We start from the raw sequence: 24,430 nt of genomic DNA, 5'->3' as shown, positions 1-24,430 counted from the left end.
CCACCCCTCTGGCTGAATCTTCAGTTCCCACCAGCAACTGTGTCTGCCCCAAGCCCACCCACCCAAGACTTCGTTCCCCAACCGCTGTCTTAAACACGCCCCCACCATCAGCAGAGCCCTTTCCGGCCTCACCTGCTCCGGCTTGATCTCCTCAGATGTTTTTGGTCGCTTTGAAGAGAGAGGAGACTCTGAGCTACCTGGGAATGAGATGCGTTTGGAGGTTGCAGGAGAATCTGTCAGCTCCTTCTCTGCTTGGCTGGACGATGCTGGAAGAAAAAGCAGAAGATACAATATAGCAGCCAGACCAGGCCAGCTCCCAGAGGATTTGTGTTGGGTGAAAATCAACAGTCATTTATAGCGCAGGATTTTCTTAAAACTCCAAAATTCAAGAAGGATGAGCTTCCGGACTGACTTATCAAGCATGTTGGAAAAGAAGCAAGTGTTTCTTTTTCCCCCATGAATTTCTGTCACTACTTTAACAACTGAACACTAAGAAAAGAAGATAAAGAAACGGACTAAAAGGCTCTGAGTTGGATTATGCTAAATTCAGTCTATTCTGACCTCCCCCAGTCAAGACACAGTCTGCTGGCTTATGGGGGAGCAGTAGGGCTGAGGGTGGGTGGGAAGGTTTCACCAATTGCTTCACCAACCAATAGTCAACCTTAGGACCAGACATACTCTGCCTTCATAGATGTAACAAACCATGTGCTCCCAGCTTTACTGTTCCAGCTCTTGGAATCACAGCATGGCACAACACAGGGGACATGAGAAATGTGACCTGAGAGAAGTGCTTGCAGATACCTGCATACAAATACGTGGGGGAAAAAATCAAGTTTGGCTGCAGCAATTTGCTTTTGGGGAAGAAGTAACTGAAGAGTGGAAGTTTTAGGGCATAAACCCAAGTAATAATCTAACCAATGCTCCAGATGCAAGAGTTTACTCAGAGTGAGTGGTAAGAGGGAAAGTTTCCTATGTGCTTGCCCAAACCACGCCCTCCATATCCCCACTTCACCATTCCACCAAAAAAACAAAACACCAATGAGGAGAGTCACAGGAGACTCGTAGCAAACAGTGGGTATGGAAGTGTTGGTAGAAGGAGTTCTCTGAAGCATGGAAAGGGATCTGGAAGATTTTGATGAGAAAACACCTGGGCTAAGGGGTTAACAGGATAAGTAGGGCTCCTCCAGTGTAAACACAAACCCCAATATGGTTGGGTTTGGTCATTCCAAAACCTGGTCAGTACCTGAGGGTTGGCCCTCTTGTTTTGGACGTGGAATTGCATTTTTCAGAATTTTGCTAAAAGCAATAAAATAAACCCTGAATATGGTAGTGAGAAAATATATACCTAACTGTCCTCATTGACAAATAGTGTGACTCAGCATTGAGGTCACTGGTTTAGAAAGCCTAATTTCTACTCCTTGGTCACACTGCTTTCTGTCTCACCCAGTCTGGTTACCTAGCATGTGTTTCCATTTTATGCTCAGCTTTGACATTTGCTCTGACGTGGATACCAAGAGGCTGTCATTATAGACATGTGCTTTAATAAACAATTTTAGAGAATCAATTTTATTCATTAAAATCATAAGGCCACAAAATTATTTTGAAAAAAAGATTGCTAAATGCAGGAAATATTCCAGGAAGTTGATGCTCTTCCCAGAATGCACATCTTGTGACCTTTAACTCCAGTATCTTGGTAACCTGGTCTACATAAGTTTGTAGGACATCTATTATTTAAAAAGTACAAGGACAAGCATATTACACATAGACCCCTCCTCCTGCCAACACACACATTCATAACAGTACTTTAATCTGTCTCAGATCGACTTCAAACCCATTTTGCTCTTAATGGGAGTTATTCATTTTCACTTGAAAGGTAATACATGACGGCTGGATATTTAATGTGATGGACTGGCTGCTGATTAACTAGGTGCTGTAACATCCTAGACCAGTTCCCCCATGGCCCACTTCCCATCTCCTGGCCCCCTGCAGACCTGATTTTGCGGAACCTTGTGTCACAGGTTTTAGGCCTCACAGTGTGATGGGCCCCTGCCTGAACACTCCCATAATAGCAGTCTTTAATTACTGTTTCAGGGATTTAAGTTTCCCCTGCCTCCAGAAGGTTCTTTATTCTCCATCATTTTTCATTTTTGCTTACTGTTTATCTTCTATATATTAACTCTGCAAATGTATTCTACAGATGGGGTGAGAGGAGGCATTAGGTGATACTTCAGATGCTGACCTGTTTAGCCATCCCTTCACCTTCCCCATTTCCACCTCCAACCTGTAGGCATTAGATTAGGCTCAGGGCTCAGAGTTAGGAAAGAGCTGTTATCTGTTCCTCCTTCCACTAGAGGCAAACCGAGATACAGATTCTATTCCAAACGCCCACCCCCGTCTTTTTGTTAGTCTGCCTGCCCTGAAACAATACTTGCTTTTACAGGACCATGACACTACCTTGTAAATGCCCTCAATCTGCCTGCTGCCCCCCTTTAGAGTGATTATCAATTGTGCAGTTGCTCAGCAGTGTGAATGAATGAACACCGAGGCTGAGACCACCCAACTCATCTCACTCACTCAGAGCTGAAAAGCAAACAGTGTAACCCAGTGCGGCATTAGCTTCCTCATAGGACCAAAGAGTCCATCTTCTTCCTTCAATGCTGAACACATGATGAAATGTGACAAGGTTGCAGAGGTGAGAATTCTGGTTTCAGAAGCTACTATTCTTTCCTCTTGCATGGAGAGGGGAACTTTTATTACCTTCCTTTTTTTCAAACTCTCAAACTGCTCTGGAATTCTAAAGCTTCCTTTGTGAGCTTGAGCTAAGGAGTCCTTATAAAGTATTTAAAAAAATAAAATCGTTCACTCATTCCTCTTTCTCTCCAGTAACAAAACGGCCCTGCTATAATATGAAATACTGCATCCACCAGTGTAAAAAACTTCTGGGGTTCATCTCCCTTCTATCCTGGACACCCTGCATTTTTATTAGATGAGTTCCATCTAGAAGAGGACATTAGCCACCTGCAGCTCACTAGCCCCTTCTCTAAAGATAAAGCCAAGCCATTGTTATAACAGATTCTATTAAATCTGTTACACCCAGTTACAATCCCATTGTGTTTCCCCGGGTGATGTGGGGACTACTCCCAAGAGTTAAGTTAACTAGGCTGACAGGCGCCCTCCTAGCCAGACCTTAGACATTAAACTGTCAATCCCTATCAAGACATGGTACTGAAGCCTTCATCCAGTCTCTGTAGACAGGCAAACAGTTGTGAAAGTTCTCCATCAGCATGCTGGGTGAGAGTCTACCACAGGCCACAGACCGAGGTCTTCTCAAGCTGCTTCTCTCTGAACAATTTCACAGGGGCCAGATTCTCAAAATCAATTTCTACTTCAATTCTATCACTAGCATACATTGTAGGCGTAAGTAAACGAGGCTGTATGAATACCAAGAGAGAAAGTACTGTGGTTTTCTGCTCTGAAGACTTTTCTAAACTTTAACTTAAATTCTAGGAGAGATGTCACAGTCTAGAAAATATTATTCAAAAACCAATTACTGGTCACTTTAAGGCCACTATGATGTCACTGTAGTGAAATGGAAATAGATGTGCTCCAGAGACTTTAAACAGTGCCTGGTACCTTTGGTTTATACTGGCAACAAAAAGTCAAACAACTTGAAGGGTTACTACCTGCAGTGGTTTTTATAATAAAGACAAAATGAATTGGAAACAATCTAGATCTCTTACAACATGGCATGGTTAAATAATGGTACAGCTGCTCTACTGGGTATGAGAAGACATTAAAAATGATAGCTATGAAGCAATATGGAAAAGTCCTTGAGAACGTTAATCAGAAAAAAAGAAAGAAAACGTGTATCATACCATGATACAGCTATGTAAAAAATAGGTATTAGAAAAAAAGACTAGAAGAAAATGATTGTTGTATTTAGGTGATGGCATCATGGACCATTTTCCCATTTTCTAAGTTTGTCATGTAGTTAAATTATTTTTAGTATTATAATTAAATAGTTTAGCATTTAAATTCAACTACCCATGAAAAAGTTGATATTTGGATCCATACTGTGCAAAACATCAGGTGGTATTTTTTACTTTGCTGGTTTAAGCAATTTTTCTCATTTTGGCAGCTATGTCATATGAAAATATGTGTTAAATCTCAACGAATCCTCCATAGGCAACATGCTGGGCTCCTGGCACTTCAAAGGGGATAAAAATGTGGCAAGGAATCATGTGAGTGCATGTGCTATAGATTACATACACTACAAAGCTAGCAAATGGGATATTGTGACAATGAAACGCTAGGTCAAAACCCTACCATAACCTGATAAGATGTGAGCTGTGGATTCCTTGCCACACAAACTTTCTAAGGAGTGAAAACGCACTTGCTCAACTTCTTGGGAGTTATGGTTGCCCTACCCAACTCACCGATGAGGCACAAAAAGGACTGGCATGTCTTTGTTATGGAGTACTGAAAATTCAGAGTTGGCTTTCTCTTGTCCTTCTTTTTTTTTTTTTTTGAGGAAGATTAGCCCTGAGCTAACTACTGCCAATCCTCCTCTTTTTGCTGAGGAATACTGGCCCTGAGCTAACATCCGTGCCCATCAATCCTCTGTTTTATGTGGGACGCCTACCACAGCATGGCTTGACAAGTGGTACATAGGTCCACACCTGGGATCTGAACCGGCAAACCCTGGGCCGCTGAAGCCAAACGTGCGAACTTAACCGCTGCGCCACTGGGCTGGCCCCTAAGAGTTGGCTTTCTGAGCCAAAAGCCACCATCTCCCCTTAAACTGTGATGGGTTGGCCACTACAACTGACAAGAACAAATACTGAGAGGCAGACCTAATTCCTGACTTTCCGTTTTAGTCTCTTAAGTTCCTCTAGTCTAGGCAAAAGAATTTCAGTTCAAAGGGAAACAGTAGTCCATGCATGGCTTCCTTAAGAAAAGAAAAATCATTTATACACGGAGACATCAGCTCCCAGATAGCCTTTTAACATATTTATCTGGTAAGTATTTCCCAGTAATTATTTAAATACAATAATTTTAAAAGTTATCTCTCTTGTCATATTAATTAGAGGGAGTAGGGAAGAGAGCCAACTGAATTCATGCAAGTTTTCTGTGCAATTTTCAAGAAATGGTTTTATTATGTTGTAAGCACACAGAGTAATTAAAACAAGCCTAGTAAAGCTTCAGGTAGAAAGTGACTTACTTTAAAGAATAGGCAAGAATAGTATAATTTAGGGGGCTTATAACATGGCCAAGGATGGTAGAAACAGAGCCCCTAGAGCCCCTGTAACTTCAGCTGATAAAACCACTCTTCCTAGAATGAATTCTCACCCAGTTCCAACTCTAACGAATCAAAATCCGAGTTACTCCATTCTCAGTAACTGCAAGCTATGCTGCTTCTGTACATCTCTAGAAAGCACTTTCGAGAAGTACAACCAATTTTGAAATTTTGGTGACAGAAAACTTAAGAGTTGCATTTGTAACACCATAGACCCACCAATGGACTCAATGCCAACACATGCCTCATTTCTCACCTAGTAACCTGCTCTGTACAACTCTGAAGCCATGTAAGGCACAGAGTTGCCGCCTCACGAAAAAGGAACCTGAAGAAAAATTGTAAATGAAGTAGCACTGAAACCTTAAGGTACCCAGTTTTTGGCCTTCTCTAATTGTTAGCCAAGACATCGACTTGCCCTCCAAGAAAACCAAAAGTACTGGTAGAATTAGTTTCTGTTTCATGAGCAAAATCCATCTTCTCATCACTTAACACACCAATGGCACTGTTGGCATGGTGGACATCCTGTGCCGCAGGCTAGCCTCCCTTTGGCCAAAGACCTCCCCTGGGGAGATTCTGAGATGCAGTGAGCTGTTCATGTTGCTGGAAAGTTTCTTCCGCATTTCCTTCTCTTCATGGTGGATTGGCACTTGGAGGTGGTATTCACAAAAGTGCTTATCCTCTTCCTTTTGGGGGCCCCAAGGTGAGCCCACTGAGGGCTTGGGATGCTGCCTCACATTTAATCCTTGTGGAGAGGCCAAAGGCAGCCACCATGCCCACTTCTCAACCATCAGACTCTTAGCTAAAGTACCACTGACAGCCCCTCCATCTAAACTTCCATCTCCCAAACCAGCAACATAATGGAGGAGCCAATTAAATGATTATTAATTCATGCTACTTTCCGTAAGCCAGAGGTTCTCATCGCCTTGTGTTCCGTAAACCAGCTTACCACCTACACTAGAAATTTACAGCAACCTTTTATCTATCTCCATTGACTAGGGAAAAAAGTTCACATACTTATGGGATAACTACCCCAGCATGCTAGACACAGCAGCTTCACTAGATCTGAAAATGGTCATTCAGTTCATAATTATAATGAAATGCAAGGTGTAGTATGCTCTTTCCATATCCCTTCTCCCTCAGCTTCTCATAGGCCTCATATTCCCTCTAAACAGCAGAAATACAGTGTTTTCAGAGGATAATCTGTGCTTCCGGATGTGTGATCTTCAACTGTTGTTGAAAGTGGAGGTGTTCTTCACATTTGCTTGCAATTCATTCCCCAGAGGACAGGCTAGGATTTTGTACTCGTATCTCCTGAGGAGCTACTGCAGTTGATAAGTGGTCAGAGATCTGCCTGAATTCTCTTCCTCCTCTAATGCAGAGAACAACACTTCCTTTACAGAATCTGCTTTGCTGCCAGCTTGGTCTTTAAACATGCATGGTCTCATTCCACCTCCAACCAAGCACTTAAAGATGTTTCAAAGAGGAATCAGGGAACTTGTGTGAAGCAAAGGCATGCACTGGTACACCCAGTGGGGGTGGTCTTCACACCATGGCTAAAACAAAGCTGGGGGTTCTCCTTTCTCTGCCCAAAGGTGTGGAATCTGTGTTCAAGTCCAGCCCAGTAAGGTTAAGAACCGTCTCTTCAAAATACAGTCCCATTCTCAGTAACTGCAAGCTATGCTGCTTCTGTACATCTCTAGAAAGCATTTTCGAGAAGTACAACCACTTACCCAAAAAAGCAGAAGACTACGCCTAGGTAGGTAGAGCAAGACATACAGGTCTCATCAACCTCTCAGACATATCTTCCTGTTTCTATAAAGGATTTTGAAGAAAATTTGAGTTATACTACCAATCAGTGTCACTGGGACTAGGGAATGGCTAATTATTTTTCTCCTCCAACTCCAAGATGAACTAAACAGGTCAGCACTTTGAAAATCCAGAAGCTCTTAGGTGATGGTGGTGGTCTTATTATTTTGCTTTTTATTTGGAAATAATTATAGATTCACAGGAAGTTGCAAGAATAGTGCAGAGAGGTCCACTTACCCTCTTCACCCAGGCGTTACTTTTTAACCAGTGTTTAAACAAAGATTTCTAGGTTCTTGAACACTCTTCACTGTGACCCTGTCCCTCTGACCAAACCTCTCTCCCACTCCCAATCCTGCTATCTGGGATCATATCTGCCAAGACTCAAGACTTCTGCCTCTTCTAGGCACACCTCCTGTCTTGTGGAAAGCTCAGAACCTCTCTCATGCATCGGACGCTCAGGACTGGCCATCTGGTTAAAGGAGAAACAGGTCTCAAAACTTCATGCGTGTCACCGAGATCATAGCCCCAACATTCTCAAACTGAAGCGTGAGTCAGAAATCTCCTAGAGGAACTAGTAACACTCAGATCACAGGCCCCACCCCCTAGAATAGGTCTGATTCAGAGAATTTGCATTTCCAGTGAGTTCCCAGGTGATATTGACAGTCCAGGGACCACACTTTGGAAACCACTGTGAGAGCCAAAGCATTCTGTGGTTGGACTAGAATTAAACGTGGGGGCTCAGCAAGCCTGAGAGCATCTGCCAGGCCGCTTTCAAATGACTCTGGGCGACATGATACTCTCATCACCTACACTTACGGACGAAAGCCAGGCTTGGTCTCAAAGCTAGATGTTTTCCCCCTCAGGCCAAAGGTGAAAGATTAAATAAGGCTGTCCCTCAGGGAATCTTCCCACTCTAAAACAAATGCAGACACATTTTCAAATCCAGAAATTCAGAAGGAATAACCTCCACGTGTTCTGTTAGCAGTGTAATCCAGAATAATGAAAGATTGCCTTGCTTATGGAAGTCTCATTCTTTTCCACATGTCCTGGAGAACCTCTGTGAAAAGACGGCAAATACCTATGGGCTCTCCACTTTGCAGAAGGAGGAGGAAGCATCTTTTCAGTGCTGGCTTCCCTGGTCTTGGCACCTGCAGGCCACACCAGCTCAAGACCCCCTTTACCCCAGCCCTGGGAAGGATACAAAGATCCACACTAGCCCCTGTGTGCAAAAGTCAGCAATCTGGAAATGGGAGATCACGCCATGCTGTGGAGCCTCTGCTTTCCCAGTAAGCAGCCTGGAGGTGGAATGGCAGGCCCATGCTGACCAGTGGCTGCTGCTACTTGCTCTGCATCTTTGAGGAGAAAATAGTACTAAGCCCTACATCAGAGGCATCAATCTGTTGCATTAATTCCTTATTGAAATATGCATAAGGCTGCTTAACTACACTGATTTGAGCTCCCAAAAGACGATCCCACGATTCAGTTAAGATACCTTGCTCTCTCTGTATCAGGTTTGTGAATGAACCACTAGTCAAAACAGAGCCACCAGCCACTACCTCATTTAGACCAACATCAGCTGTCAGTCTATTTAATAACTTCTAGACATCAGGCTGCCATCATGACCCCAGTTTGTGCCAGGAGCTGGGGACAAAAAGAGCCAAGATCTGATTCCGACCTTTGATCTATCAAGTCAGCCTGCCTGCCTTTGGCCTCTGGTCAGTTCCCCCAAAGTATCCTGTCTCCCCCTGGCAGAGCCACCTGAGCTGTGCACTGATGCCATCTGCAGCTGTGGTCACAGTGTCTATGATGATGGGCGGCCAGGGTCACGTTGGGGGATACAGTGGGATCCACACTTATCACTCTGCCCTCTGGCTTAATTATAGGATTGTGACAACCATGGACTTGGAGAAAACCAGAGCAGGAAGGACCTTAGAGACCCTTGAAGTGAAAGAGGAGAAAGTCCAGAGGTACAAATTGTAGGTCAAAACAAGGGCCAATGTGGGTCATTGTGCAACCAGATGAAAGTTATTTAACAGAAGCTCATCCAGTCCCCATCAAATCAAATATTAATTAGGTTAGTTAGGGTCTCTGAGCCTCAATACAGCACAGACTTCCAGAGATCAGAATATAACAATACTCTTCCAGTTTTTTCTCCATTCCAAACCTATCTTCCTAAGACGCTAAAGTTTAAGAATGAAACTGAACTTGTGAAAAGAAACACATAAAATCTTGGTCCAGCATGGTGACAGACACCAAGAGCTCTGAACTTAACTTCTCGGTACCCTTACAAATCAACTTTCCCAATGACCCGCCAAAGGTTTTTTTTTTTTTTTTTTTTTTTTTGCTAGTCCAGGTCTGACAAGAGTGTGAGAATCTGTACCCGGGAAAGAAAAACATCACTCAGGCCCTTGTAAGCTGGAAAATGAGAATGAGTCTCCGCTTTCCCCTGTAGCTTTAAAGTACCAAGAAGACTGGAAATGTCTCCTCTTGGTATTCTATACAGTACAGAGAAAGGGAAACCCTGCACTGAGTCATAGCTGCATCAATGTTTTCTCAGTCTCCCCTGATCCCCAAGCTCAGTCTGCTCCCAGCGCTCCAAAGGCCTAGGACATATGATGTGAACGAAGGGGTGGGGACGTGGCTCTAGTGCACCTTTAGGGACTCCTCAGGAACTCATGTTTTCCATGTGTTGTTTTCCTACAGCCAAGTTCTCTTTACCGACAGGCATCAGTGCCCCCTGCTAAGTAACAAAGCACAGCGGTTTGCAGTGCTGGCCACACCTTGGTTCAGATCCCAGCTGTGTGACCTCGAGCATTTCACCTGACTATACTGAAGCTTTCAGTTTCCTCATCTGTCAGTGGGATGACAGTATCTACTCACAGGGTTCCTGTGAGGCTGGTGAGAGAGCAGACACATGAGGCCTACCACAGAGTCTAGCCACAGTGAGAGCTCAAACATCCATTGCTATGGTTTTCATCTTTAGAAGCATCTCTGGGAAACAATATGGGTCCATGTGTGGCCATACAACCATAGAGTGAGGGGAGAGGACTGGTTTTTAGGACAAACACAGACGCCCTAAATTTGCCTTTTCTATACATCAACATGGAACAATCCTACTAACCCAAAGGTTTCATGTCTAAAAAGCAGAAAGTAGAATAACTTGAAAGTGTTTATGGTCATGCTATTTTACCAACTGTTAATGAAACATTCAAACAGTATTAAGCATTTGCTAGGTGCTGGGGATTACAAAAATGAATGAATGTGGGGTGGAGATGGGGAAAGATGAATAGGCAGAGCACAGAGGATTTTTAGGGCAGTGAAAATACTCTGTATGTTATGATAGATATATGTCATAATACTTTTGTCAAAACCACAGAATGTACAATACCAAGAGTGAACCTTAAGCGAAACTGTAGACTGTGGATGATGATGATGTGTCAATGTAGGTTTGTCCTTGGTAAAAAATGTACCATTCTGGTGAGTGATGTTGATATGGGGAATGTTATGCATGTGTGGTGGCAGGGGATAAATAAGAAATCTCTGTACCTCCCTCTCAATTCTCTTGCAAACTTAAAATTTGTAAGCTCCAAAAAAATGAAGTCATATTAAAAAGCAAAAAAATATGAATGAATGCCACATCTCCCTGACCGTAAAGAGCTGATAATTCTGTTTGACAATTAGAGAAGGACAGGATTTTCAAGTCTTCTCCAATCTTCATATGATAAGAGAAAGCTACCGTGTTACGTGTTCTTTAGCTTTATAATCTGGGGTCTGTATCCCTGACCTCAAAGGCAAATTGGGGTTTGATCACAAATCTGACATCCAGGAGTTCCCCATCCATGAGTCTTAGTTCTCTATCTGCAAAATAATGTCGGACCCAGGAAGAATGTGACAGCCTAACGAAAGTGCTCTGATATCCCATGAGAAAGGCACCACGGTATTTTTTTTTAAATCATGATCATGATTCTAATAACAGAGGTACTTCCCATCAGCACAAAGCTAAACTGAAACAAAGCACGGAAGATTAACACAGCCCCTTTGCAAGAATAATATGCAAATCTATAAGGTATTTCTATAACGATGAAAAATGATTTGCTCCTTAATCTGCACTTTCAGTGCCTTTTATCCATACCTTGATGATAATTCTCATTACACTATACCATAGTTATGTGATTACATATGATGTCCCATCTAGAAAGTGAGCTCCTTACTTTCTTGCATATCCTCTATCTGCCTTAGATATCTGCACACAAAATATTTGCTCAACTGATGTGGTCCCCATCTCTCCTATGACTTACAATATAAGTTCTCAAAGCCAAGACCTTTGAATTACTGGAATTCAGGCGAGTCCAGATATACACCACACCCTACATCTATTTTTGCTTCCCGACATAAAAATAGTTCAAATGGTTTGTTTTCAATTGTGAGACAGAATTCTGCCTGCAGTGACTTTAAGCAGCCAAGTTCCACTGAAAGTGGCCTGGGAAAAAAAAGAGGGTAGGGAGCAGAGGTGGGCTCTGGAAAAGCTGACATAGCCACACAATTCCAATCTGTGTGTGAAAACGTAAAACCAAAAACAGTTTCTGCTGGCAAGAATGTGAACCACAAAGTGGCCATACCAGCCAGGCTCCCAGCATTCCCCCCAACACACCCTACTGCAAAGACAAATCTACCTTTGCGTGAGGTGAAGAAATGGAACCAACTACTGGAAGGACACAGAATTAGGCCAAATTGATTTTTGTAGAGGTGTGGCAGTGGTGAATGGCCTGGTTTCCAGCCAACAAGGCTGGGATATGGGTAGCCACTCACAGTTACCCATGTGAGTCTCTAAGGATCTCTCCATGATGTCCTCATCACACTAAGCTCTGACAACACAATGGGATGGGTCCCAGTAACACAGGACTAGGTGAGAGAATGTGATGCTCTGATGTCCCACCAAGAAAGGCGGACTTGGTACTGTCCGACCTTCATGGAAAAAGTCTAAGAGGCCTATCTGAGCTCTTTATCCAGGCTCCTGATCCACGCTATCTCAACTAGCCATAGACTAGGGAAATCCTTCAAAGTTACCAGCATTCTGACTTTAGAAATTAATATCCTCCAAGATTCTACACTACTGTACAACTGTTCCTCCTCCAATTCTATTTTTAAGGAGTTGCAGAACTGCAAGAACCCACTGAGTTCAACGTGCCATTTTTTACATTTTGAAACTGAGGTCCAGAGACCTAAGATCACGCAGCCTACGGAAAGCCCAGTGCTTCTCCTAACACATAATGCTTCCTCTCAGCACATACCTTCTTTTGTCTTTATGGACTCAATTTTTTTTTTTTTTTTAAAAGCATTTTTTCCCCCTTTCACTTCTCTGTCACAGATTACATTTCACGCACTAAGTTCCCCATACAGTGGCATCCCTGTTTACACAAAGCTGTAAACAACAGGGAGAATAAAGGGAGGGCTCGTAATAGATTTCCACCAGGATGTGCCTGACCTGCTTTTTTTCAACCTCAATAATTAGAAAGGTAGTGGGTCTGTAGGAATTATTCATACGCAGCAAGAGCCATATACTATACATTTATGTTAAACATGTCAAATCTGATTGAAATCATGCCTGGCAGCACCATATTCCATAAACATACTTTTCCCTAACAGTTGCCCAGACCTCGCTAGCCCATTAATACCTCCTTTAATAGCAGTCTTCCATAGATTCAAATCAGGGACGCTCCACTGCACTAATTGCTCTGTATTAGGTGAGCATCATGGATTTAAAAAAAATTAATAAAATGAAATCCCTTCAGGCCATTCCCCTAGAAAAACAACACTCAAACTACAATTCTAATTCAAAATTTTACAAAAATATAAATGTGGACATCAGTTAGTGATTTCTGAAGCATTATCATGTTGTCATTTTAAGTTGGGCTACTGTCCCATTTTTTCTGTTTTTTAAAGCTCCAATACCCCTAGTCATCTTGTCTGAAATTTGCTTAACTAGACCCAGCTCAGTGCTCTGTGGCTGGAAACCATGGTGGCTACAGGATTTAAATACCATCTTGCTATGATTCTTTGCCAGGAGTTCAATTTTTCCCCTAATTATTGGTGATAAAGCATCACATTAATTGTATATCACTTAATTTATAGCAATTAATGATTGATTGGATAATCACTGCATTAATTATTGTTCAGTTGCTAACACTGGGGGCTCTTTAATCTAGAACACACACTTTCAAATCTACAATGCTAAAAGAGAACAAGGGATCACTTTCACATCTCAAAAAAGAAAACCACAAAGTTGGATGGCAGAAATAGCTGTGCATTAGGGAAGAGGCTTTGCTTCAAAGAACTGTCTTCACCCTCTGTTGGCCCACAGAGTGATTCACACTTGCCTTGAGTAGATGTGACCCCACAGTGTCTACCAAGGGCTTGTACGTGTGCCACCACTTGCCATCATGGAACCCTAGGTAGCTGGGGCTGATGGGTGTCACTTGACCACATTTTACAGATGAGGCATCTAAGGCTCCAAGAGGCCAAGTCCCTTAACCAAGGTCATTCGCTAACTGGTGAGCTTCCTGACTCCTAATCTAGAGAGGTCTTTCCACTTCACCAACATGCTTTCAGACTGAGCACGAGGCTGACTTACTACAAAGCATATTCATAGCTGACAATCCCACTCATTTTAAACATACAGGTGGCTGTCGTGTTACTGTTACCACCATACAACTTGAGGAGAGTGCTACTCCCCATACGTGGAAGGCAGATGAAAACTAGATTGGACTGAAAAATTCCAATCTCGGAGAGGTGGTATAGCATACTGGTAAGAGCTTGGGCTCTGCCCTCAGGGTTAGTCGCACAGCCAGTATGCAATTCTGAACCTGTCCACACGACTTTTGGCAACTTGCCTGAGCTCTCCAGGGCTCAGTTTACTTATCTGCAAAATTGCAGGGGAGGGAGGTGGTTACTTACAATATCATTTCATAGAGTGGGGGTGAGAATCCAATAAAATCATGTGTATAAAGCAGTGCTTCCCAACTCCTTTTCACATCATGGCACACACAGAAAATGACGGTACATTACTATAAATAGATGAAGTTGCAGTTGACCCTGGCCTCAGCAGCCCCCAGCCCCACCTGGCCAACCCAAAGGCTGCAGGGATCAATACCTGTGCACCTGTAAGCCATTCATAGCATGCCTATTGGGAAGGACAGGTGTGACACACTAGATGGGTGCCGGGCACAGAGTCAGAGCTTAATGTAGCCTCTATAATAACTGGAAAGTTATTATATCTATAATGCATTCTTTCAGGGTTAGTTTTGCTCCTTTTGAATATCGTCAGCTGCATTGTCCAGTATGGTAGCCACTAGCCACACGTGGCTAGCTCAATTTAAATTCATTAACATTAAATAAAATTTAAAATTCAGCTCCTCAGTGGTACTAGACACATTTCAAGTGCTTAACCTTTTCATATGCTCTACAGCATAGATGCAGAACATTTCTATCAGCACAGAAAGTTCCAGGGCATAGCACTGATCTATAGTAATAGTGTTCTGATGACTGTGGGCATTACTGAAATCCCCAGTAGAGTGTGACATTCCCTGAAGGCAAGGCCATACTCTCACAGAACTTGTGATCAGTGGAACTGTGCCTGGTGCCCCGCCACTGACTGTGGGATTGATGCTACCGTGGTCAAATCACTATCTTACTTGTCTTGCTGCCACTCAAGGTAAAATACCTGAATCTAAATAAAAGAAGCCCAGAGAGGGTTACCAATGGACACCAAAAAGGAAATCAGGAGTCCCATTCCAATGTAAAAATAATTAAGAATTTTTAGTAAAGATTATCCACTCCTGTACAAACCCCCAAACTACATAATCAATAGCTGAGAAAATGCCAATTATCCAGGCCCATTTGAAATATTATTAATCTGCATCATGAGCAGCCATTAATCAACAGTACAAATTGTGAAATCACTATTTATTTACTTGCTGGGAGGAAGCACTCCCCATCACATTTAATCAGACAGGAACAGCTCAATTTCGGGAATAAATGGAACAAAGGCAGATATTTTTTATAAAATACTAAGGATCCCAAAGAAAGCTTGGAAGAGGTTGCTGGCACCTGTATCGATTCCAAGATCAAATCAGCCCAAGTACCTTAATAAAGCCTGTCATTACACACTCAGATGATACAGACAAAATTATGCTTCAGGTCAAAAGAGGATCATTTGAAGGAGTCAGAAAAGAATTTTCCCTTCTCTCTTTACTACCGTGCAACTGGCAAGGTGCACCTCTGAGTTATTCATCCATTCTGTCTCTGTCTGTCTCATCTCTGTCTTTTGGAGATAAAGATTAAATATGGCCTGTTGCTGGAATGAATGAATGAGAAAGTAGAGTCTTATTAAAGACATTCATTTCTATGGTGCTCATTTTAAGTCTTTCAGTAGGCTCCTGAAGGCCTAGCGTGTCCACTTGCACTGAGAAAACTCACTACCACTGAATTATAAACACTGCATGAGAGTTCATTGAACTGCCCTTAACAGAGCTTACCCTGAACAGGTGTAGGGATTAGAGAAGCACAAAGTGCCCGGCACAGGCCTTGGCACACAGTAGGAGCTTTGCAAATGGTGGCTTTTTGTTTTTTTTCTTAGTGTCCTTAGCACACAGGATGCGGGGAGCATATGCACCAAATATCATTTGCATGATCTCACTAAATCCTTGTGTGTTGTTCCCCCTCAGCTTCTCAAATTCCCAAAAGCCACATGCTGCCTGGCAACAGTTTCACACTCATGGGAGAACCTGAAGAGAGACTGCCACTAGTTTTCCTCATCTTATTTAACTAAACTAAAAACAAAACAAAAAACAAAACCCCTCCTGATAAAGAGCTTACTGTACGCCAGGCACTGTTCTAAACTTCCCATATTCAAACAATCCTCACAGTGCTCCTGTGGAAGTCGGTACTGTTTTTAATCCTCATCCCACTAGAGGAAACAGAAGCACAGAAAGGCTAAGGTGCCTTGAGCAAGGCCACACAGCTAGAAAATGGCAGAGCCAGGCTTAGAAACCACGCACCCAAACCATGAAAACAAAGGATAGATGGTCTGGACGGTTACTCAGTCTTCAAACTCTGTTTGTGAAATCCTCTTCCCTAGTTCACCTCCTCTGGGCAGGTATGTTTAATTGCTATCTGCAAAGTTTGTTTAGATCTCACCTTAAAATTACAGCACAAACTGGGATCTTGGTCCATGCAAGGCAACACAGGATGATCCTCTCCCCACACTCAGGGCCTTTGAGCACAGACTGTCAATCCCTACTCCCTGGTCCCACCTTCCGAATCTTCCTAGGGGGCTTGGCCCTATCCCTCAGCATTCTCTCGAGCACAGGCCTCTGGACGCCACAGATCCCAGGTGGAAAGGGGACAGACGATAAGCAGCAAGGACAGTAAAATCCACCTGGCGTGCCCGTCCATTTGCTTAGCTGCAGTCACGCCCTGTCCTTGTCTCCAGGAAACAGAACAGGGGCACAGGGCCTACTCTGCCGGATCCCTCCCGGTATTTGGAAGCTGTTATGCTACCTCTCAAATTTCTATTTTCCAGGCCGAATAGCCCCAATTTCTTCAAGCTCTTCTCAGAGGTAATATTTCTCAGCCTTCAGTCATTTTCATTGCTCTCCTCTGGCCTCTCTCCAAGATTCTGTATATTGTTTAAATACTGAAGGCCAACACTGACCATGATTTAAGAACAGTCGTGCCTGGAAAAGTAACAAAGGCCCAACCAATACAGACTCCAGAAGGTAAATATTTTCTCAAAAAAATCAAAGTATTACAATATTAATAATGGAAGGCAGTAACAATAGGTTGACCAAATAAAATAATTTCTGTTGCTTGTCATGTCATTTCCTCTAATTATTATGGTGGTTTCTGGGAGACTTAGCTGTCCCGATAAGCATTCCTAGAAAAGACTTTGCTCCTCCTCAGAAAAACCTAAGCTTTTCTTCCTAGTCTCAGCTCTTCTTTTCCTCAATACAGAAATCTTATCATCACAAGAGATGGCTGCTTCCTCCCTCTCAACACCAGCTTTTCCAGAAATAGCACTTCCTTTCCTGACTTCTTCAATTTCGTCTGCTTTTGCTAAGACATCCTCTTGCCTGGCTGCACCACCTGCCTCCCCTTGGGTGCATTTCAGGGTGTGGGTGCTCGCCCTGGAGGCAAGGTAGGACACCAGGAATAGGCAGAGGCTGCTCGGGCCCCCAAATGCAAGATGAAGCCCCCACTTCACTGCTGACTCCTTAGAGATTCAGGGATGATCCCAGTCAAGTTCCACAAGGCAGATCCCCGTGCTGGGCCTGGGAGTAGGTGAGACAGGCGACTGGACTTCAGCGGAGGAAGGATCACATCAAGGGCAAAACAACAACGGGGAAGAGCTGCTGAAGAAATGCAACCTCAAAAACACAGACGTTCCTAACACAGAGCCAGACACCTGGATACTCAATAAACAAGCTGGCTTTTGGGCCATTTAAAAAACTTTTTAAATTCCTTAGTATAACATTATAGAAGGAGAATGAAGATGACCACTCAATAAAGCAAAAGCAAAACAAAATCCCTCTCCCACCCGCAGAGCCAACATGGCTTTTCTGGGTAGATTAAGGATGCGTCTGCTCTCTGACTTTTAGCCCCAGTCTTCCAGGGGAGAAACCTCAGGAGCTCGAGGGCAGCCACACACACTACCTGTCCACTTGCTCTGGTCCTTCTCGCCTCCACTCTCTTGGTCTTTAGCAACCTCCTCTGGATCAGCAGCTGTTTCACTGGGCCCTTCACCATCTTCAATGGCTTCTTCTGAAATAGAAGAAAAACAAAATGTCAATGATTAAAACTAGACAGAAGATAAAGGACTCTTGGCTCCTAATTCCAAAGAACTGCCAACCATAAAACACAGACACCAATGACTATCCCTCTTCTCCTCCCAGTGGCCCCTGAAAGGCTGACTGCACTATGGATATGCCGAGGTCTGGGTAAGCAGTGGGGACTTTCCTTCCCTTCTTGTTGGTATGAGCTTATGACTTGCTCTAGACATGTGGCCATTAGGTATTTCCAGATGGATGCCGAATGCCTCATTTGAGTTCTTCTTATTGAAAAGCCAATTCTGCTGAAGAAATAACTCCAGCTGAATTCCTAAAGTTGCAGGCAAGTCTTTTATACTTCAAAATGCAAAAGAAGACCCACATGTTTGCTTTTTGCCTAGCTCCAACCCCAGCGTGTCCTGGCATCGAATTAGACTAAACCCAATCACTGACCCCTCATAGGCCTTGCAGTGCCTGTGCATGTGCCAGAACATGGCAGGAGTTCTTTTTATAGTCAGGCATATTCTAAGAGTCAAAGAATATCAGTGATATGATTTCATCAATATGAAGAGTTCTAGAAAACAAATGACATCCGTGAGCACATCAAGCATCAGTGGCAAGAAGTTAGATTTGTAGAGAAAGGGGGAATTTTTTTTTTTTTTTAAAGACTGGCACCTGAGCTAACAACTGTTGCCAATCTTTTTTTTTTCTGCTTTTTCTCCCAAATCCCCCCAGTACATGGTTGTATATTTTAGTTGTGGGTCCTTCTACTTGTGGCATGTGGGACGCTGCTTCAGGGAAAAAAATTTTTTAACAGAATCATAGACTTTCCTTTTGAAGGCATTCTATTCTTTACCCACCATTGGTTTAAAACTGACCAAGGAAATTCTCTCCAGGTCAACACACAATGCTTTAGTAAAGGTAGAAGAATGGTCATTTGCAACATTAGGTTAATCATGAAGTAAAATGCCATGTGGCCAAGTGGGGAAGAGGGGATAAGATATCCTAAATGATGAGGGAAAGGAAGTGAGACATTTCTCTCTTGTTCTCCTGGCCCTTTGGATCATTATCCAAAACATTCATTAAGAATGGGCTAAATGAATGAATAAGGCAGGCAAACCAAGGTAGGCTACTGATGAAATGATTAGGACACTTTTGAAGAGCACACCTTCCTGGGTATAGAGACATGAAAGCCTGGCTGTCCACATCCGTCACCCGAGGCCAGCACTGGACCAGACCTCACTGGGACCACGTATTAGTGTCCAATCTAGGGCTATGGATTTGGGGCTCTGTCCAATGTCACCTAAGTCCCTCCAAATTCAGTTCTACTTTTTAATATTTCAAGGTACTAATACCCTCCAAACCTCCAGAAAATAGCTTCTAAATTTCATCTCACAAAGGAAGTAAAAGGAATTCAAAGTAAATTGACCTCAGAAGGTTTATAAAACACTTGAGGAAGAAAGTATCTATTTAGAGTCAGATTTTCCTAATTCTTCCCCAAAACACAATGGAAGTCCAAGTACTGGAAAACTGAACTAGGGGTCAGGGAACATTCTTTCTTCATTACCACTAATAGGGGATTTATGAGGCAGTCATAGGGAACACAGATGAAATAAGATACTCCTTATTTTCATCTCCAACTAAGAGGCCTCCACATACAATTTCTACGTCTCCTTTCTGTCTCAGTGCCTAGAACAGTTAACAGCCAATCTTCCTGCCCCCACCTTTAGTTCAAACAGAGGAAAATCAGGCAGCCATGGCTTCAAGTCAATCAGATATACAATGCCATATTAACACTATACATCGTTTAGTAGAGGAAAAGATATATATACAAGTATTAGTAGAGCTATAACAAGCAAGTTACACAGGATGACATATGTACCATCTTAATTATGTCCGGGAAGGATGTTAAATTCACATTTTAAAGCTTTTGATAAAATTGTTCAACACTGTAATTATAAAATCCATCTTTGAATGGTGATACTAGTATTCAGTCTCAATATTATTAAATTGGGTCTACGCAAAGTATCTCTTAAAATATACTCATTTGCTCCAATATATGCTGTGATATAAAATATCTGTAGTACTGATACATTAATCAAATTTGACGATGCAAAGGGGTGGCTCAATGGCCTCTCCTCTCCATCATGCGCTGCGCGCACACACACACATTATCACCTTAGATGGAGACAGTCTGACACCCACAAAACAGAGAACACCCTGATGTGGTGATGAACAGTGTCTGAAGGTGCTGCTCTGCAGAGGAGGGAAGGAATTTGCCCAATGGGAGGCAATCTCCAAGGCCAGCACCTCCCTCCTACACTTTATGTGGGCTGCAGCCATCTAAGCAGAAAGGTAAGAACTCCTGGTCACTCTGGCATTGACCCCAGTTCTCTGAACCTTTCCAAACAAATCTATTCAGAAGATAGAGAGTGTGAAGAATCAGCACATCATTGATGCAATGAGCAAGGAAACTGCACAGTGCTTTGTGACTATTCCTGAGCCCTCATTCTATACGCCTACTTGCGTCTTTGCTTTCTTCCCTCCCTGTCTTACTACAAGCAGAAAAGTGAAGGCCGCTGAGTTCCAACGAGGTGACAAGACAACAGAGATTAATTCAGGAACTTATTTTGCTTCTCTCTCTTTCTTTCCTCTCCTTTTATTTTAAGATTTAAAAATCAAGTCTTCTTCTTTTGGAGTTCCTAGGTTTAATATTGTCATTTATGACTCATTCATTAAAAGGCTTTTATATACTTGGTGGAAGAAGAAATGATTAAGAAACTCCTGGACAAGCCAGCTTCCTTTACAAGCCGGATCACTGTCCTCACCCCCAGCTAAAAACCAGGTCCCATTCAGCCAATTAGGTACTTCTCTGCAGTTCCATGTCTGACGTACAGGTGTCGCCCTCTGCATGGCGAGGCCTGGAAGGGCAGCTAGCTGCAGGAGGCAGACACCGTCTGGGACGCCTAACCTGAGCATGTGGAAATAATATACATCTTCAAGTGAACTGTCTGGTCCCGGGGAAATAAAATAGGACATTCATAAGCAGTTACACCATCTGTCTTTATACCATCATCATCAACAGCAAGAGGAAAAATAGCTCTTTAAAATGGATGAAAGCCCAGGCTGACAGTAACCAGAAAACTGTGAGTTCTGAATACCAATAAAGGCAGAGAAATGATTAAAAAACAGAGATACAAACTATGAATTCATCTGGACAGCTCAGGCCCACAGTGCTTTGTAGGCGGGGTATGTTTTATTGGTCCCCAAAGCCTAAAGTGACCCCACTAAGATCCAGGCCTCAGGCACCCACAGGAAGGGCCTGGTCTCCCTGCACTGGGAACACGTGGGCACTAGGGACACAATGGCACCAAGCTCCGAAAGAGAGAGCTGCGTCCACACTCTGAGCTCCAGGCTGGGGTTATCTGGCCCTCGTCCCCTTTAGGAATGTATAATTGATACCCACATGCTGATAGAACACAGGGTGGAGGGGAGGGTTTTTCCCCACAGATCACAGATCGCATTTTCCCCCATGAAGTCAGTGGCAACTGGCTGGGGTCATTACAGAAGCGGATTTTTTTTTTCTATAATATCAGCTACTGACAGGTGGTGGGAACAAATGAAGACCTGGTGGACCAATGATCCGGTTTTATCTGGAAAATCCTGTCTTTCCCTCAGAAGATGAAGTTGCTTTCCTTCACCAAGACATACAACAGCCACTGTGCCATTTTTAAGGCCGAAACAGACAAATCAAAACCATCTTCTCCTCAAACAGTTTAATAATATTTCAGAACCCAACCAGAAGAAACGAGGAATGCTTTCTCAAGGGGCAGCCAGCACCTACGGGAGGAGGTCATCTCAGCTCCCTTTGCCCCGCCGGTGCTTGGCAGGAGGCAGCAGGCACAGCACATCCCAGACAGAATATCTATTTTTTAGAAGACCCCAGAGAAGGCGCCTTTAAACCCCCCGCAGGAGCCTACTTAGATGGACACCCTCCACAGTAGCCCTGAATCTAGGGCACCCTCCTCTTTGGATGTATTTTCATGTTAAAGGACTAGGGAAATAGAAGCAAATTCTGAATAACTGCAAGGTCTTCCTGGTGTCCCCTCTGCCTCCAACTTCCATGTAAAACAGTGACTGAATGCCTTTAAAAAAATCTATTTCCATTACCACCTCCTTTTTACAACTGCCTCTCCCAGGCGGCACTTACTAGCACTTGGGCCAAACCCAGCCTGCTCACGTCACTCATGTCTCCTGGTTAAGGGCAGAGCTCTCAGGTATAAAAATTTCAGCAGATAAATATAATCTAAAAGGGAAGCGTTTCTAGGGCAGCTTAGGATTCTGAGGGGTGATGACAACACAGCCCTAGAAATTTCCCTTCAATCAAGGTGGTTTTCCTTACCACAAACGCAAATTGTTCTCTTAACATACCTTATTACTTATCATGTTGGTGAAGGTGATGGCATGATTTCCCAGTCTGTGGTGAACTCTGCTCCCAAAAGAGGCACGTGTGCCAGTTGGCAACCCCATGGGGATTTGCAATAGTTTTATGAACCTGGAAATTGGTTTGTAGAAGGAGCACCAGTGGAAGCAAAGATAGAGGTGCCCTCACCATGAAGTCGGCACTCGCTACCACCGCACACACTCTTCAAACGTGCTACCCAAGAAAACTTGCCAGTTGCTAAAAAACGATACAGATCACCCTACTGGGGCCGAGCGCCGTGTCCATTGGGTGTATTTTACCAATCGCTTACAGACTTGAAGGAAGGGGAGTCAATCAATGACTAAGACTAGTCCCTCTGTTCCTAACTTAACAGGATAATGTAGATTAATTCAAACCTTCCCCCAAACCTGACAAGGCCCCCATAGAGCCTCGATGGGAGAGAAATTTGGAAATTCTCCTAAGAATCATGGTGTCTCTACCCAAGGCTCTCAGGCAATCACATTACTTCAATAATACACCAATCTGGGATCCCTGAAGAATGAAATTGTTCTTTCCTTTTTCTTTGGGGGGAATGATGTTTGAGGGTGGGGGGAAAATAAAGTGCGTTTGTCTGTCGGCAGGCTCAAGAGCTGAGAAACATTAGCTGTCATGAACCACAATCAAATCAGGTTTGAAATATTTAGCAGTGGCTTGGAAAACGCGGTGGTGCAGCTCTGACAGGCGAGATGTGCACAGACACCCACTTTCCATTATAATGGAAATATCAGGCCTGTTCTGAATATGTATAACCCAGAAAAATGTATTGATTTTTCATTCGGCATTAAAAAAAATGAAATAGCCTGCAGCTGTCAAAAGCCTTTTGTTAAAAGCTCATCTTTCCTGGAATGAGGTTTACCAGAAACAAGTTTTAATTGTATATAGGACTTCTTCTTTGAAAAACAAAATAACCAATCTGCTTACTTTGAAGATAGGGTTAAAGCTTTTCCCTTCTCCATTTTCAACCTAATTAACCGAGGACAACCACCAAAGCAGACGGGAAAGGCCCGGCACACTCGGACCAGCAGGAATGACACAGAGGGTGGCGGCCACTTTTGCTTGGAGTCTCTGTGATGGGTAGTGGGAGGGACTCCATGACGGTGTCTTGTCCTCTGGTTCCTGTAACTCCTGTGTAGATGCTGGATTCTGTGGCTCCAGGCACACTGGCCAATCGGTTGTCCTCTTGAAGCCTCGACCGGCACAAGTGGAAAACAAGGCGGACACTCTCGTGTGCCCAATCCTCTTGGCCTTTTGTTATGCATAGGAAACCTCAAATGGTTTTAAACAGTCTACAGAATATGCATGCTTTATTTTGCAAATACAGGTCAAATCAAATCCCACAATAAAAAAGATGACTGCTAAGGTCTAGACCACTTTTTTCAAATAAGATCCAGTGCATTAAAATTCTGCCACAATAGGAACTTGTAACAGGATGTGATCTGCAGTGCTGATGGACAGACACCTCTAGTCCCATCTTCCCTCTCCAAGCCAGGGAGGAAGGGTGAGTGGTGGTGACGCTTGTAATTGCGCCCACAGGGGTGGCCACTAACTATGTCATTCTCTCTCTGTGACTTTTTGGCAAGTGTGATCTCACTGAATGGTGACCACAGGTCCTGTCAGAAGGTGATTCTGCATGCGTCCTGGACTAAATCCCAACCTCGCAGTGACACCCAGATCCAGGACATGAGAAGCTACCCTGCAACATTCCGAAACACAGTTTCTCAAACATCTACTCCATGGTTGTATTCCATGGTGTCTTTCCAGCCCTGACAGTGTGGCTGGAACCGGCCTGAGAGGTAGCTTTGGGCGATTAGGTTCTCTGGGTGACAATACCACAGCCCCAGAAATTTTCCCTTAAATCAAGGTGGTTTTGCTCACCACAAATGCGAACTGTTCTCTTAAAACATCTTACACTTAGCATCTTGGCAAAGGTGACTGCATGTTCTCAGGCACGCGCATGGAATACCACACTTACAAGTCTACCCTCAAGTTCTTTGTGGATAATCTGAATATTCTTTTTAATTG

The 24,430-nt window shown here is 43.4% G+C and overlaps 1 protein-coding gene across 3 annotated transcripts in view; it reads right to left on the bottom strand.

Moving 5' to 3' along the window:
- ZFHX3 (zinc finger homeobox 3) overlaps window positions 1–24,430 on the bottom strand; it is a 229,590-nt gene that overhangs the window by 26,638 nt on the left and 178,522 nt on the right. For 2 of the 3 annotated variants that reach the window (XR_006891564.1, XM_046682379.1), the window contains exons 5-6: window positions 17,813–17,920; window positions 133–266 (exon numbers count right to left, since the gene is read on the bottom strand). Coding sequence is in view for 2 of the 3 variants with exons in the window: in XM_046682379.1 (XP_046538335.1) it covers window positions 133–266; window positions 17,813–17,920 (242 nt within the window). In the remaining variant the exon portion in view is untranslated. The remainder of the gene's footprint in view (window positions 1–132; window positions 267–17,812; window positions 17,921–24,430) is intronic. The other variant, XM_046682380.1, reaches the window with a different exon arrangement.

This window comes from Equus quagga, chromosome 13 (genome assembly GCF_021613505.1).
Source record: "Equus quagga isolate Etosha38 chromosome 13, UCLA_HA_Equagga_1.0, whole genome shotgun sequence".
Classification (NCBI taxonomy): Eukaryota; Metazoa; Chordata; class Mammalia; order Perissodactyla; family Equidae; genus Equus; species Equus quagga.
This window is presented reverse-complemented; position numbering and strand designations above follow the sequence as displayed.